General features: G+C 37.8%; 1 protein-coding gene and 1 pseudogene across 1 annotated transcript in view; one reads left to right on the forward strand and one right to left on the reverse strand.

The window, feature by feature from the left end:
- SLC4A4 (solute carrier family 4 member 4) overlaps positions 1-17,886 on the reverse strand; it is a 400,518-nt gene that overhangs the window by 131,194 nt on the left and 251,438 nt on the right. Inside the window, exons 8-9 of the mRNA XM_010384086.2 lie at positions 7,410-7,567; positions 437-524 (exon numbers count right to left, since the gene is read on the reverse strand). Of these exons, the coding sequence (XP_010382388.1) occupies positions 437-524; positions 7,410-7,567 (246 nt within the window). The remainder of the gene's footprint in view (positions 1-436; positions 525-7,409; positions 7,568-17,886) is intronic.
- LOC104678780 lies at positions 10,233-13,722 on the forward strand (annotated as a pseudogene).

Below are 17,886 nucleotides of genomic sequence, written 5' to 3' on the forward strand. Positions count from 1 at the left end.
GGCTAATTTTTGTATTTTTAGTAGAGACGGGGTTTCACCATGTTGGCCAGGCTGGTCTCAAACTCCTGACCTCAGGTGATCCGCCCACCTCAGCCTCCCAAAGTGCTGGGATTACAGGCGTAAGCCCCCATGCCCAGCTGACTTTGAACTTTTTAAAGAATATTTAACATATATCAGTTTTAATAAATGAAAATATTTGGCAAAAGAAATGCAAATATGTTTTATTCCAACAGAGTTTAGAATCCCATAGAAAACCAAAATGCATGCCTTGAAACCACATAGGACTCAGCTCACTTGTCTCAAATGACTGTACCTCAGGTTATAAGGAAGTGTAGTAACCACGTAATTCTAACTGAATAAATTATGACTGCCAATTCCCAGTATGACAACAACACAAGTAGGACATTCACAGAACTCCATCTTCCTGATTTCCTACCTCATCAGACATCAGGGTGGCAATGGCTCTGCCAATCTCATGGTAGGACTTGGCTTTCCCCTTAGGACCTAAGAGAATGAACAAGAACCTAATGGAAAAGGAAAGAAGCAAAGGCTATAACACACATTTCATCAACCTCAACATACATAAAACTGAGAAATGTTTAATTTAGTTCATTAAAAGGTTAGGTCTAGAATTCACCTTTACAACAAAGGTAATATATTATTGGTAATACAGAATATACTCTTTTGCACTATTGCAAAACACAGTTCATTGTTCAGTTTATTTGGAGGCAAATGAGAATTTAGCATAGAAACCTGAGAAGCTTCTTCACTGAGCAGGAAAGGTGCACTTCAAGCACTTAATATGAGTCATTCAATCTTTCTATTTTAAACTTTTTTTGTCTCTCCATTTCTACTGATTTTCAGAATCTTTGGAACAAACCCATTAAGCACAATAACTAGAAAGACTCAGTGCATCTTCACATTTCTCTGACTTTTCCTTACCCAATATGGGCAGTGACAGATGATCGTCTCCACACTTTTAAGAAATATTTCTACTCAGAAGTGACTGGGAATCAGCAAAAACCAAGTCCTCTACAAGTAAGCCACATGCTGACAGCCAAAGTAAGGAAAGAGAAATATGAGAGAAATTCAAAATAAAGCATCATTCACAGACAGTCAAAACTCTTTTGTGGGTGTCCTCTTGTCATTTACCAACATTTTTTCTTCATAATGCACAAAACATTGCTCCATAGCAAACAGGTCCTGAGACATGCAATAACAAACTTAACCCCAGTTAGGTTCACCTCTAACCATGTTGGAAAAAAATCCCTCACTGATCACACAGGGCCTTTGCCCTTGTGGCATGTCAGCACTGGGGATGAGGGAATCTGATCAGTAAATGAGTAAGAAAAAATTTACAAAAAATATACAAGAGGTGGCACTGGATAAATTCTACCTTGATATTGATCATGTATCAGCTAACAAGGTGATAAGGAGGACAATAAAAATGGTAACATCATATGCCTGCCCAGCTTGTAAGGCCTCCAAAGCACTTCACATTCATCACTTTATTTACATTTCCATATGACCCTCTGCAATAAAGAAGGTATCCTATTCCCATTTAATGGTGAGGAAAGTGAGGCTGATGGAGGTTAATGGAAGAGCTCAAGATCTGTGCCTAGTAAATGACAAAGAGCAGATATATAGGCATTCTTACCTCCTGTTCTTTTCACCACATATTTCTGCCTAATACTACCTGCCCAACTGATATACCAAGGTTGTGATTTAACAGAAGTCCAAAAATGACTTCCACAGGTCACTCTGGGGAAAGAACTTCTCGATGCTTACCCAGGGACAAGAAATCTTAGGTAAGATTTTTATGGTACCAGAAACGGCTTGTCATTTTGCTTAGCAGAATTTTATTTTTAACTTAATTATTTATGTACCTCACTTCAAACAAAAAAGGATTGACAGCAAATACTTTAAAAAATGTTTGGGTCTGTTCTAAAATGCCCTTGAAAGTATAATTACTTTTTTTTTTTTAATCATAAAATTCAACCCAAAAGGTTTTCTAAAATCCCAGAAATTAAGAATGTGAAAAGGTGTCTGAAAGTTTGAATACTCAGGTTTTATACCAGAATAACCATAAAACCACTTAGCACTTATTTGCTTAGAAACCAGTTCTGAAGTGAAGTAGCACACTCACTTTCATGTGTTACCATAGTAGATAGCAATCAGCAAGCACCAAAGTCTGTTCAAATATGAAGGAAGTCATTATTTGCATTGAATTTCAGCTCTTCTAACACTGAAGTTCAACTGACACTGAACTTTTGTTCCTTTGAAGCTGGCCCCTAATTATATGCCACTACGTATAGTATTATAAAGTGCTTCTTTAGGACTGTAAAATGCATTTTTCTAAAGGGACTGATCAATGATTTGAGTGCAACAAACACAAAAAATCTTTAATGATTAAGGTAAAATAATGCTTTAATCACATTCAGAAACACAAATACTGGTCACATTTCTCAATTTATTTTGCCTGTCTACAAATGGTCATCTTTCAATTCAATAAGGGTGTGGGTTTAGCCGAAAAGGAGCAGATGCTGTGCCACAAGCCACAAGGGAAAATATCTAACACCTGGATCCTTAGTATATTTTTAAATAATGGATTTCTTCTACTTCATTTATTATTATCTTCATGTATCTAAATATTAACTTTTCGGTAATGCATAATATCCAAAACTTTTCCAAACACTCTGTATCTCTTCCTACCTCTCCCTAGCGCCTCCATCATGATTATAGCTTACAAATACACATTATGGAAATGTATTTATCAACTGACACATGAGTTAATTATCAGGTTGACTATATAGCAACAAAGCCAAAACACTGTCTAGTTAGTAAGAAAACATTATTAATAGTCCTCAAGCATAAACTTTGGCAGGCAATGGGTATTCCAATAGCTGACAGAGTAACGAATGGAGCCTCCAAGTTACATCCTATGAGATGAGGACAGACATTTTCTATAAAAGATTTACTCTTTGTTCTCTCCTAAATAGAACCAGTCAAAGAATGAAAGGAAGCAGCAGATCAATGGTGTCTACATGATAGCAATAAACCCAGTATATGAGAATTATATTGGTTTAGTAACACAGATATAAAAGTAGTACTCCTTTTTCCTGGGTAATGCAATTTTTATGTTTTAAAGAAGGTATTTCTTCATTAATGGAATAACACCAAGTGCCAAACCAACACGGTGGATATACCAGTTAAAATGTTCACATTACTCCAATCAGGAATAATTCAGTAAATCTGCCTCCTTAAAATGATAGGTAGAGAGAATCCAAGCATTCATAAGCAGCAGGAAACATAACCTCCAGCCAAAAATGTCATCTGGAGGAGTTGAGAACCTTAAGAAGCTTCTAATCTGGACCTCATTGTTGAAACGGGATGAGAAACCTGAGAAAACTGAACACAAAACAATCCAGCAAGTTGAAGTTTCCTCTGCCTGAAATATGTTTTCTCTCCTTTAACCTTCAAAGAAGCGAAAGCTGTTACAACTTTTATGATTGAAGTACATCCTGCCAAACTCGGCTTTTATAATGTACTGAAAACTCCTTTCATGACCCAAGCTGTTTTTTGTCAATGGACAGATGTTATTTTTATCCAGAAGCTTTTTTCTTTATTAACAAATTAGAGTAAACATCACATTTGTGTGACTGCAAGGGCACAGCCTACTTTGACAGCTTGGGAAAAAAAATTATGTTACCAAGTTCTTTTTACTCACTCATAAATAGAAATAAGTCAGAGTTACAATTTTTAACACCATCTAGTTATCTGAAGAATCTTCATGAGGCCCTTTTCTACTTTTCTGAGCTTTTTCATATAGTTAATTATGCCTGCGGAGGATGCCTCCAGCATTCTCCACGACAAAAGGAAATATTAACCAAATAATCTGTGTCCAGAACCAATGGCCTATACTCACATTCACAAAATAATTATAGGCAGAAACGGAGCATCATATGAGAAAAGGAGCTGGCCTTCCTAAACCACTTGATGTTTTCGGAAAAAATGTGCATCCCCCTCTTTCCTGATACATCACAGCTATTTCTAGCATAAACTCAGCATGTACCAATCCTTTATATCCTTCTCTCAAAACAACAGTGAATTCAATAACCCATTATTCATCTTTATCAGCTTTGGAAAATGTGGCTAAACTGTGGCTTCCATAATGGATTCATGAGGACCACAAACCCACCATACCCAACTGCATTACATGCGGTAAATATTAATAGCAGCTAGCAATTAAACTAGTGGATATGACAAAATTGAACTAGCAGGACCTCCATCCCAATCCCTTTAAGTGTTCTTAATGGTTTTGACAATTAATCACAAACTACTTCTTTTACATAAATAATTATTTGTAACATATATATATATGTTACAAATATATATGTAACATATATATTATTATTATATATATAATCTTACAGTGCCACTAAGAAGGTAAACATTCTAAATTTTTAACAGTCTGGAGCTTACTTAACAACCAATTGCCTTACATGTGTAAATCAAGATCAGAAAAGCACAAACTAGGGTTTTTATTCTTCTTTCTAAGAGAACCCTAAAACATTTTGTTCCAATCCTTTCTAGAATCTCCCTAGGCTCTCCCTAAAACTCTTGCCTCAGATTCAGAAATCTATTTAAAGTTCTATTCCCAGCACTGATGCTGAATCTTCCCTTTGCCTTCATCTCTCAATTGTAAAATGGTATAAGAACATACATCCCCTATATAGCTCAAAAATATGAATGAGGCTGGGTGCAGTGGCTCACGCCTGTAATCCCAGCACTTTGGGAGGCTGAGGCGGGTGGATAACTTGAGGTCAGGAGTTTGAGAACAGCCTGGCCAACATGGTGAAACCCCGTCTCTACAAAAATACAAAAATTAGCTGGGTGTGGTGGCATGCGCCTGTAAACCCAGCTGCTCAGGAGGTTGAGGCAGGAGAATTGCTTGAACCAGGGAGGCGGGAGTTGCAGTGAGCTGAGATCACACCACTGCACTCCAGCCTGGGCGACAGAGCAAGACTCCATCCCACCCCCCCCCCCCAAAAAAAAAAATATATATATATATAGAGAGAGAGAGAGAGAGCGAAAGTAGTGGCCTCTGTGGACGACATAAGATGACAGCAAGCAAAGTGCCTGTAAGATACTATGAAAATCATAAACATATCCTATCAAGTCACCAAAGATCAAAGAACAGGGTTTGTTTCCTTTCACATGAAAGGCAAGAGGGGCCCTTACATATATAGACATCTACCCAGTTGATAGTCATCCAGCTGTAAGTGGAGGCTAAAACAGATCAAGCAAGTAACGGAGTAAATAGTGAAATTGGTGAACTCTACACAAGAAATGAGAGCTGCTAGAGTCATATTTCCTAGAAGGTGCATGGTGGTAATGCTGTTTATTAGCAATAGTAATAATCATTAATAATGGCAGCATAACTGTCCTACACCTTTAAAAGGAAAAATGACCACAAAAAGATATGTGCAAACAGATTTTTCAGGTTTCCTTTCAGTACAATACAGTAGCAAGCACATGAAAACACATCACGAAATGTAGATGCAGTCCTTCATAATGCCTACCACATTCCTTGTGGGATTTCCTTTATTGGATTTCACAGGATGCAGACACTGTAAATGGCCCCACATTACCTACACAAAAAAAACTAACGAGACTCCCTACTTAGTGATTATGGCTTGTACCAGTTTAGAGGACAGCAAATGAATGAAACTATTTCCTGGAAAAATGTTAACATACAAGGATATATTGTTCAGATTACTGCCCCGAAATAGTTATATAATATTACTGAATTACATTGACTTGAATTGCCTGGCTCCTTTTGCTAATTTAAGTGACGCTGTATTTTACCTCTACACTAGCCCTACCATCCAGTATAAAAGAAAAAAGTCAGTGAGCAGACAGAAGTCAACGATAAGCAGAACACAAAAATGGTCATGATTTGCTACTCAATGCATGCATATTTTGTTAAATAAAAAGCCTTTTAAAATATTTTTTATTGGTACCTTCTGAAGAAAAATGGTAATAAAAAGGAAAAGCCAAGAGCAATTTTCTTTAACACTTCTCGGCATGTTTTTTTCTTTCAACCCCTAGTAAAGTTAGTCCAGAGAGACATAAATAAAGCCACAGGGGCACAGAGCTGGACTTCAGCCATTATCTGAGTCAGCTGTTTACCAGGTGACTGCACAGATAGAACCACAAGGCTCTGCTGGAATGTTTTCAAGCAAAAAGCTATGTTACAGAAAACACAAATCATCATAATCCTATTAAGTGAATAAGCTATGATCATCTCTTTTCTACTGCTATTTGTCCAGTAACAGCCCTATGTATCATTCTTATTTTAAGTGTCTAAGAAATATATAAATGGGTTAAAAAAAATACCTGTATGATGTGGAAGAATGGCCTGCAATCTATGAATTGAGAGGCCTAGAGAAAATTTTCTCTTAATTTTCCTCCTAACCAGGCTCTAAAGAAATCTTGAGCCTCTTTACACTGTTGGTTAATCATGCTCAGACCATCTGAGCTGAGGAGGAGCCATGTTTCACTGAGGAGGATTCATAGCCCTTCCTGCTCACATGAGGAAATCTAAAGGAAATTCACCTGTCCTTGCCCTGGAACTCACAGAAAACAACTCCCCCACCCCTAAACCACAAAAAAGTCCTACTCATGACAATTTTCTGTCAATCTAAAGACTACAAGTTTTCTTTAAACTGTCTGCAGCACAAATTTAAGTGAAACATTAACTTCTAGTCAACTGATTGCACTCCCAAGTCAAGCTTCATAACTCTGTGGAGCTCAGTTTCAGAGGCAGATGAAGAGGATGACTTCTCAGGTACTATGCAGTGAAATGAGTACGTGATTATGATAATATTAACATATTTCACTTTAAAATAAAAATTTGTGACAAAACATAATAGTGAAGTACGCAGATTTAAGTATACGGCTTGATGATTTTACCATATATATATGTGTGTGTATAAACCTACTACCAATTATCTCATAAAACAGAGTAAATGAAAGCAACTATGACCTCTGAACCATTTACTAACTGTATGACCTCGGACAAATTACTTAAACTCGTAGACCTTTCTTCACCTATAAAAACCAGATAACTACAGTTTGCCCCTTAAACCATTATTGTTAAGGATTAAGTAGAATAATCCATAAGAAGAACCTAGTACATTGCCCAATAAACTATTATAATTGCTATTATTATTATTATATAAGTGCCAAGAAATTTGATAGTATAAAAGTCAGTCATTATTTAAAGTTAAACCTCTCCAATGTGTTTGCACTAAATATTTCTTCATTCTATTGATTCTCCAGCCTGAGTGGGAGCAGACAATCCTATGAGCACATTGTAGAGCCCAGCAGGTAGGAGAGCAGCTTACCTTGTGGGCACAGGAACTTCAGTCAGGGCACCCAGCATGACAGCCTGCTGTAGCCTAACAAAGGCAATGAAAGGAGTATCCAAAAAGTCAACCTCCCCAACAAGCACGTTGGAAGCTTCTGCATCACGTGGCAATTTTTTCATGAACTTATTCTTCAGCTGCATGAGAAGAACCAAGGAAACACAATTTAGTTTCAGAGAAGGGAACAAAAAGAGCCTTCCCATGTATCACTCACAGGAAATTCCTTTTTACAAATTTACATGCAACATGTTCTAGCTAGCCACTTTTATATTATGTTTAAACATTCTATTATAGTAAACATTTATCTGTACCTTGGATTCAAAAATATTGAGGGAATAATCACATGGTTTACATATAAAACAATGTATCATACAACTCCATTCATTTACATATTCATTCACTCAACGAAAACTTGCTGAAAATCTACTATAAGCCAGGCAATGCTATAAGCCTTAGGGAAACAGGGGTGGATAGACTAATTACATGCCCTCCTAGACTCATATAACCACAGGGGAAAAATAAAATATAAAGTGCTGATAAATACTAAGAAAAAAAATAAAACAAGTAAAAAAGGTACTATTTTAGACAGAGTGATGGGGAAGGCCTCTGAAGAAATACATTTGACATTGGAGTAAAGATACAAGCTGTGCAAAAATCATAGGAAAGAACATTCTAGGCGAAAAGAATGGGAAATGCAAAGACTTTGTGACAAGAAGCTGCTTGGCAGTTACAGGAAAAGTAAGAAGCCCAGTGTGATGGAAACTGAAAGAGCAAAGGAGAGAAAACAGCAGGCAAAGAAGTTGCATAGGTAAGGGGTGAACCCGACTGTAGGACCCAATAGGCCACAATAAGGAGCTTTGGAAGTTTTAGGCAGGAATTACCTACCAAAAGCCCAAGGAAAAAGACGGTGCAGGAAGACATAAATTTGGGAGACATCACCATGTAAATAGTATTTGGTACCATAAGACAGGCTGGCACAATCCTGGGTGTGAGTGTAGACAGAGCAGAGGGGTGAGAGATAAGTCCTGGGTCACCCTAACTTTTATAGGAATAGGAGAAGATATAGGCAGAGAACACTGAAAAAGGAGAACAAAACCAGGACTTCAATAGGAGCCAGGTGAAGAAACAGCTCAATAAGGAGAGTGAATCAGTTAAATCACAGGCTGCTGAAGGTTCAGGTAAGATGGCAGCTAAGAATGGACCAATAAATTTGGCAAGATGGAGGTGCTGGAGAATTTTTTTTTTTTTTTTTTTATTGAGACGAGTCTTGCTCTGTCTCCCAGGTTGGAGTGCAGTGGCGTAATGGCGCGATCTCGGCTCTCTGCAACCTCTGCTTCCTGGGTTCAAGTGATTCTTCTGCCTCAGCCTCCCAAGTAGCTGGGACTACAGGCACATGCCACCATGCCTGGCTAATTTTTTTGTATTTTTAGTAGAGACGGAGTTTCACCATATTGGCCAGAATGGTCTCGAACTCCTGACCTCGGGATCCACCTGCCTCAGCCTCCCAAAGTGCTGGGATTACAGGCGTGAGCCACTGCGCCCGGCTGAGGATCTTGACAGGAGCAATTACAGTGGACACCAGAGAGTAAAGATAATTGTTTTGAGAAATGTTGCTACCAAGAAAAGCTGAGAAATGAGGAAGCTAGGGGAGGAGGGAATAAAATAGATTTCTTTCTTTCTTTCTTTCTTTTTTGAGATAGAACTATTATATTTACAAATAGAATGCATCTTGATACCAAATATTAAACAACTGGCTGAGAAGTGAAAAGATTTCATCAAATGTCTTAGTTGGGATAATATAAATAGGTAAACACATATTAAGACTTGCCAACTTAAAGAAAATGTAGTTTAAAAAGTTGTAAGGCAAAATTTCAGTATATTAGAGAAATACCATTTTAATTCATGGGTTAAGCCTTTTTATTTTTCATAGTCCTCACTTTTTAATTATAAAGGAGATGGTGATTGGGGAAAGAGGCAGCCATTAGATTTTGAATAAATGTTACTACAGTTCTAGTAGAGGATTTGAGATTATCTAAACATTACTAGTTATCAGTTGATTCCATTTATCCATGACTATCTTATCTTCAAAAAAGCAGGTAATTGAGGACTTCTAAGCTTTTATTTCTTTAATTTTAATGCATCATTTTCATGAAGAAGGAAAAATCATAAGACTTGGTTTTGTCACTGACTCAATGACATAGTTTGTCAAAGAGTTACAATACTCTTTTTAAAGCTCCATAGACTTTTCACCCTGACTTTCTCACAGGAACCTTGTAAAGTAGTTAGGACAAGTCTTATTATCATATCGTAATACTGACTTTTTAAAAGAAGCTCACATAGTCAAACTTCTTAAAGCCCAAGTGTGGAGTGGAGATTAGAACTCTCATTTCCTTCTCTTTGCATCTATCCTACTTAGTTTCAGCATGTTTGAGCACCATGACAAAAATAACTGCAAAGGTGCAGCGCTTCTCTAGGCAACAAAATACGGCACTTTGAAAGGCAAAGTTAAAATTACTTTTAGCCTTAATGATCACAGTCCACTTTTTCGAAACTGTCTTAATGGTGTAAAAAATACCACATATTTGTAAAACCAAAAACAACATATTAAGAGGCCAGGTCTCTGTGAGCCCTGCACGAGCTGGGAGTGGCCTTGCGCAGCGGCAGTAGCAGAGAGCGAGGGAGCCTTCAAACCTTCACGGTTTCTTCCGCACCTCAAGACTTCTGCCGCTGCTTTCCTCCATCTGCCTCCTTGCGTGAGCTACCGACCGGAGCTGGGCTGCAGGAGTCCTGCCCACCAGCGAGAGAATAGGTGCTGCAGGAGCTCATTTCCTTTGTCGGGAGCTGGCTCAGTGCCCACACAAGGCCACACATGCATCCCACTCGGGGGCGGCTGGGCCTTAACTCCCATTTCCAAGATGGTGACTGCCAAGCGTGAACTTGCTAAGAATTTCACTTTGGAGGGGGCCGCTCATCCCAGTAAGATCTCCATTATAGGAACTAGATCAGTTGGCATGGCCTGTGCTCTCAGCCTCTTATTAAAAGGTTTGGGTGATAAACTTGCCTTTGTGGATGCTGGCGAAGGCAAATTGAAGGGTGAGACAATGGATCTTCAACATGGCAGCCCTTTCATAAAAATGCCAAACATTGTTTCCAGCAAAGCTTACTGTGTCACTGCAAAGTCCAACCTAGTCATTATTACAGCAGGTGTACCAGCAAAAGGAGAAACACGCCTTGATATAGTTCAATGAAATGTGACCATTTTTAAATTACTTATTTCCAGTATTACCCAATACAGTCGCCACCATAAACTGATAGTAGTTTCGAATTTAGTGGATATTGTAACTTATGTATCCTGGAAATTGAGTGCATTTCCCCAAAACCGTGTTATTGGAAGTGGCTGTAATCTGGACACTCCCCGTTTCCGTTTCTTCACTGGGCAAAGGCTTGATATCCACTCTGAAAGCTGTCATAGGTGGATTCTTGGAGAGCATGGAGACCCAAGTGTTCCTGTGTGGAGTGGAGTCAGTATTGCTGGCGTCCCTCTGAAGGATCTGAATTCAGATACAGGAACTGATAAAGATCCTGAACAATGGGGGAAAGTCCACAAAGAAGTGATTACCTGTGGCCATGAGATAGTTAAAACGAAAGGTGTACTAATTGGGCCACTGGCCTATCTGTAGCTGATTTAACAGAAAGTATTTTGAAGAATCTTTTTTTTTTTTAATAGAAAACAACAACGAACATTTTTTAATAGGCAAACTCATTTCCCATTGAGATGTCTTTCACTGCAGTGGGAAAGAGCAACCACACATAGCCTGGGTTTTAATGACATGACATTGTCAATGGGAAGTTACAAGGAAAAAAAAAGGTGCATTTGATTTATTAGTGAATTCTGGAAGGATTATAGATAACTTGTCAGAATTTATTTCAAATGAATATTTGTTGAGAATTAATTATCTCTAAGTCATTGAGCAATGAAATGAATCTAGAAGTCCATCAGAGGAATTATCTTTGCATCTCCTAAGTAGTAGCCAGCACTGACTTTGGTCTCTGTTTCATACTGGTCAATAATTCACATTGCATGAGCTGATTAATCTAGTCGATGGTTTTCTATTAGGTTAGGGCAAAATTTTTTTTATACTTTAATTTCTGGGGTACATGTGTAGAACGTGTAGGTTTGTTACACAGGTATACACCTGCTATGGTGGTTTGCTGCACCCATTAACCCGTCATCTACGTGAGGTATTTCTTCTCCTAATATTATCCCTCCCATAACCCCCGGTTATCCCTCACAGGCCCCGGTGTGTGATGTTCCCCTCCCTGTGTCCATGTGTTCTCATTGTTCAACTCCCACTTATGAGTGAGAACATGCAGTGCTTGGTTTTCTGTTCTTCTACTTTGCTGAGAATGATGATTTCCAGCTTCATCCATGTCCCTGCAAAGGACATGAACTCATCCTTTTTTTATGGCTGCATAGTATTCCATGGTGTAGATGTGCCACATTTTCTTTATCCAGTCTATCATTTATGGGCATTTGGATTGGTTCCCAGTTCTTGCTATTGTGAACAGTGCCACAATAAACATACATGTGCGTGTGTCTTTATAGGAGATTGATTTATAATCTTTGGGTACATACCCAATAATGGGATTGCTGGGTCAAATGGTATTTCTAGTTCAAGATCCTTGAGGGATCACCACACTGTCTTCCACAATGGTTGAACTAATTTACACTCCCACCAACAGTGTAAAAGCATTCCTATTTCTCCACATCCTCTCCAGCACCTGTTGTTCCTTGACTTTTTAAAGATTGCCATTCTAACTGGTGTGAGATGGTATCTTATTGTGGTTTTGATTTGCATTTCTCTAATGAACAGTGATGATGAGCTTTTTTTCATGTTTGTTGGCTGCATAGATGTCTTCTTTTGAGAAGTATCTGTTCATATCCTTTGCCCACTTTTTGATGGGGTAGTTTGTTCTTTTCTTGTAAATTTAAGTTCTTTGTAGATTCTGGATATTAGCCCTTTGTCAGATAGATTGCAAAAATTTTCTCCCATTCTGTTGGTTGCCTGTTCACTCTGATGATAGTTTCTTTTGCTGTGCAGAAGTTCTTTAGTTTAATTAGATCCCATTTGTCAATTTTGGCTTTTGTTGCCATTGCTTTTGGTGTTTTAGTCATGAAGTCTTTGCCTATGCCTGTGTACTGACTAGTATTGCCTAGGTTTCCTTCTAGGGTTTTTATGGTTTTAGGTCTTATGTTTAAGTCTTTAATCCATCTTGAGTTAATTTTTGTATAAGGTATAAGGAAGGGATCTAGTTTTAGTTTTCTGCATATGGCTACCCAGTTTTCCCAGCACCATTTATTAAATAGGGAATCCTTTCCCCATTGCTTGTTTTTGTCAGGTTTGTCAAAGATCAGATGGTTGTAGATGTGTGGTGTTATTTCTGAGGCCTCTGTTCTGTTTCATTGGTCTATGTATCTGTTTTGGTACCAGTACCATGCTGTTTTGGTTACTGTAGCCTTGTAGTATAGTTTGAAGTCAGGTAGCATGATGTCTCCAGCTTTGTTCTTTTTGCTTAGGATTGTCTTGACTATGCGGTTCCATATGAAATTTAAAGTAGTTTTTTCCAATTCTGTGAAGAAATTCAATGGTGATTTGGTGGGAATAGCATTGAATCTATAAATTACTTTGGGCAGTATGGCCAAATGATCACAATATTGATTATTCCTATCCATGAGCATGGAATATTTTTCCATTTGCTTATGTCCTCTCTTATTTTGTTGAGCAGTGGTTTGTAGTTCTCCTTGAAGAGGTCCTTCAAATTCCTTGTCAGTTGTATTCCTGGGTATTTTGCTCTCTTTGTAGCAATTGTGAATAAAAGTTCACTCATGATTTGGCTCTCCATTTGTCTATTATTGTTGTATAGGAATGCTTGTGATTTTTGCACATTGATTTTGTCTCCTGAGACTTTGCTCAAGTTGCTTATCAGCCTAAGGAGATTTGGGGCTGAGACGATGGGGTTTTCTAAATATACAATCATGTCATCTGCAAACAGAGACAATTTGACTTCCTCTTTGAATAATCTTAGGAGGGTGCATCCAGTTTCCACCACAATTAAGGGCCTTTATGGGATAAATGAAGTAATATTCCTTAGCATTCCTTGTACCCTGGGACAGAATAGTATTACAGATCTTATAAAGATCAAGCTGACCCCTGAAGAGGAGGCCCAGTTGAAAAACAGTGCAGAAAGATTTTGGGAATTTAGAAGGAGCTCAAGCTTTAAAATTGTTTAAAGCTACCAGTCTGAAGGGGTTTTTTTGTTGGTTTTTGGTAGCAATCATTTTATTTTTAAAATTGTTGTATTAGTTTTATACTTTTTACCTGAAAAAAATTTCAAAAGTACCTGCAAAATAGAGTATGTAATAACAAATTCCTGTGTATCAATCACTCAATTTTATCAGATCTTACCCTTATGTCATGTTTGTTTCAATCTTCATTTTTAAAGAAAAAACATCCCACAACTACAATTGAGTACATCCCAACTCCATTTCCTTCACTTTTTCCCTAGGGTTCTAAAACCAGTGTTTATAATTCTTACGTAAAATGTATTATACATGTGTATGGGCATACACATGATATAGTATTGTTTCTCAGGCATTTAAGCTCTTTATAAATAGTATTATACTCAATGCATCATTCTTTACCTTGCTTTTTGAATTCAACATTACGCTTTTGAGAGAAATCCACACTGATGAAAGTAGCTCTACTATATTCATTTTAAGGGCTGCATACTACTTCACTGTAACAATATATCACAACTTATACATCCTACTATTTGGCAGTTATAAATATTTCTGCAGTGTTGCAATGAACACCTTATAATATTTTCCTTATGACCTCAATATTTGAGCTTGTTTAATATGTATAACTAAAAGTAGAATTCCTGAGTCTTAGAGAAGTTCCTCCTGGTTCCCAGCTAAAGACTTCATGACTAAAAACACCAAAAGCAACGGCAACAAAGCCAGAATTGACAAGTGGGATCTAATTAAACTAAAGAGAGCTTCTGCACAGCAAAAGAAACTATCATCAGAGTGCACAGACAGCCTACAAAATGGGAGAAATTTTTTGCAATCTATCCATCTGACAAGGGGCTAATATCCAGAATCCACAAGAAATTTAAACAAGTTTACAGATTTCTTTTTTAAATGGGAGATATTTCAGCACTTTTGGGATGTAAGTGAGAATGATCTAGTAGAGACAGATTAATGCTGCAGGAGAGATAGGGGATAAATGCAGAAGCAGTTTAAGCATCTTTAAACTATTGAAAAGAGACAATATCCACATCACAGGTAGAAAAGTTAGCTGCAGATGGGAACACAGAGAGTTTATCAATCCTAACCAGGAAAGGCAGACTAGATGGGACTAATGGGGGAGATTGGGAGATTTGGTGGGACGACGATGCAGATTTCTGAGGACTTATTTTTGCAGTTAAATACTAGTGAGCTAATGGTGAGGAGGAGGAAGTTGTGTAGGGTTTTGAGAAAAGAAGGCACAAAGTGGTTTTCTTGGAGAATGAAGGCTGCTTAACACAGTCACTTTGAAAGCTTATCTTATAGGTGTTACTCTGCAGTACAGCTTAATGAAAATATTTCAACAATTATGGAAGAATGGAGATAAGAATTTTGGAAGACCATTCAAAAGACACAGACCTCTGATATATACTTATCCAATATAAATATCCCTCCCCTCAAATCAAAAGTACCAGTGAACTTAACATTTTATATAATGGATTGTTGTGGAGATGGAAGTGGCAGGCATGACCCCATTTCCCCATTAATAAAAAGGTTATACCAACATTTTCAACTTCCATTTCAGAGTTCTTAATTAGGGAAAATAAGTGGCATGAGAACTAATCCCTAAGCTCCATAACCCTCTGTAGGTTTTTTAAAGATTTTTTTTTAATTTGACACTTCATATAAGAAGAAAGCTGTGAGGCAAAAAAGCAAGGAACTTAGGGCTAAGAATTTAGTGGAAACCAAGAAAAGAAAAAGAAAAAAAAAGCAAAGAGAAGGTATATATATCTTACATGCTACAAACAAAATCACTTCTAAGCAGTAGGAAATTTTCCAAAGTTTCTCCCATTAATCCTTCAAGAAATACTAATATTTAAAAAAAAATTTGTTACATCTTACAGATACGAAAAGCATAGCCATGGGAAGGGTCTAAAAAAAACATCAAGTTGCCAAGACTGTTATTATTACCTAAGGAAGTTGCAATTATAAATTGTCCCCTATAACACAAAGCAGAATGTGGAATATGGCCAAGTGGCCCAAACCCACACGACATAACATTTCTAGAATAATCTTCCTCACTCTCTCCAGAGAGAGTTCCCATTATGAACACAGAACACAAAAGTCTCTAATAATCTCATTTCACTTCCCATTTTCTCCAGCAGACTCCTTGCTCGAGTTAGGCAGCTGACCTGATCATAATCCTCTTCTGTTTTATATACTTACACTCCTACACTTCTTATCAAAAATTGCCTTTTCCTCACGCCTGTCTTTTATAAACAGCCTTTAGAGCTCAGCACACGACTTTCTACTATCTCAGCCCAATTCCTTGGGAACTTCATAAGTGCTCATTTCTGAATCAATTTTTGCCAAAGTGTCTTTTCCCAAGTTTCACAAGGGTAACAGCAGTTTATTCTCCACGGTACCAAACAGTTGCTTTGCATATCATTCAGCTGTAATAAATATTATGAAGGAATGGACTCTGTAGCACTAAAATCAGGCCAAAAGACCATAAAATGCTCAAAGAAATAAGGATTTTAGGGTTCAATCTGGAACCTACTGGCTGGATTTATCACAGCAACTATGTTGCTCACAACACATGCAGATTATCTCACAGTTGACTATATTCTTCCATAAATCATTTTACCAGTACTGCAATCACTATACCCATACTCAAAAATTAGGAGTATATATTTTAAGGCAATAGCTAAGAGAAACCAATAGCTATTCTAAAATAAAAATGTGTGGTGCCTGAACAGCTGCTCTCACATAATTCAGCTGTAATAAATATTATGAAGGAATGGACTCTGTAGCACTAGAAATCAGACCAGAAGACCATAAAATGCCCCCAAAAGTTAGGATTTTAAAGGTTAAATCTGGAACCTACTGCCCACACTCTACCCTCCATGTCCTCCATGGTCTTCTCCATGCCAACACTCTACTCTCTATGTCCTCTTTCAGACACACCAGGCACACTTGCCCCAGGTCCTTCATATCTGCTGTGTCCTCTGAATGGGATGTATGCAGGGCTCCCTCCTTCACTTCCTTCTGACATTTAATTGTTACATTCTCATCAGAGAGGCTTTCCCTGGACACACTAAAATTTCAACTCCCTTCTCCCCACAGATACTTCTACTCTTCTGCTTTATTTTATCTGCCTTGTACTTATTGTAGTCAAACATACTGTTTTCCTTATCATTTTTATTCATTTTATTTGCATGTTGCCTTTTTATTACACTGCAATGTAACCTCCCTGAAGGTAGGAATATTCATTTATTTTGTTCAGTGTTATGTCCCTAGTGCCTAGAAAAGTGCCTGAGGAGCCGAGGAAACAGGTTCAATAAATATTTGTTGAATGATGAGTGATGGCTATTATTTCTGCTCTTCCCAGCAAGCCTTCCTAACTCTCTTCTTAAAGAAGTGGCTTCTACACATCCCACCCAGGCCGCATATGTGGACAAAAGACCTAGATACAGCCAATCTTAGTAAACTCCTCCCCTGACGAGAGTGATTGTTCTACAGGATGGAGGCCAATCACAGGGACCAAATCTTTTGGAAAAATCAATATCTAGAAGTGTAGAAATCAACATGTTCCCTTTCAGCTGAGGTTGTTCCCTACCATGTTGAAAAAGCACAAGACTATCCACACCAGGAAAGAGTGGGGTCAGCACCCAAAATGTAACCAGCAGAGTCAAAAGAGGAAAATGGATGAAGAGAAAGAATGTTGAGTCTCCAGTCTCAGTCAGTGACATCCTGCAGCTTGTCTGTTCTGTGAACTCACCAAAAATTCTTCCCAGTTACATAAGCCACTAAATCTCCTTTTGGGCTTCAATTAACTTGAGGTGCATTTCTGTCTACTGCGGAGCCCAGATACAAAATATATTTGTAGATAAATGTGAGGAACAGCAGGTTAAATGAAATTAAACAACTGTCTATACTACAGATTTTTTTTTTTTTTTTTTTTTGGAAACTTTAGTATACCTAGGAATGCTTTATCTCCCATGGGGAAATAAATAAAGCACATTATAATACAGAATCAGAATAGAAAATTCTGCTTTGGACAGAAATTTTCTCATCTTCCATCTAATCCCATCCTCAAGTGTACTTAATTGTCCTCAGACTTTATGGGTGCTTACAATGTTCAAAGCCTGGTAACAGGAAGGCACT

The sequence above is a fragment of the Rhinopithecus roxellana genome, chromosome 2 (assembly GCF_007565055.1).
Source record: "Rhinopithecus roxellana isolate Shanxi Qingling chromosome 2, ASM756505v1, whole genome shotgun sequence".
Lineage (NCBI taxonomy): Eukaryota > Metazoa > Chordata > Mammalia > Primates > Cercopithecidae > Rhinopithecus > Rhinopithecus roxellana.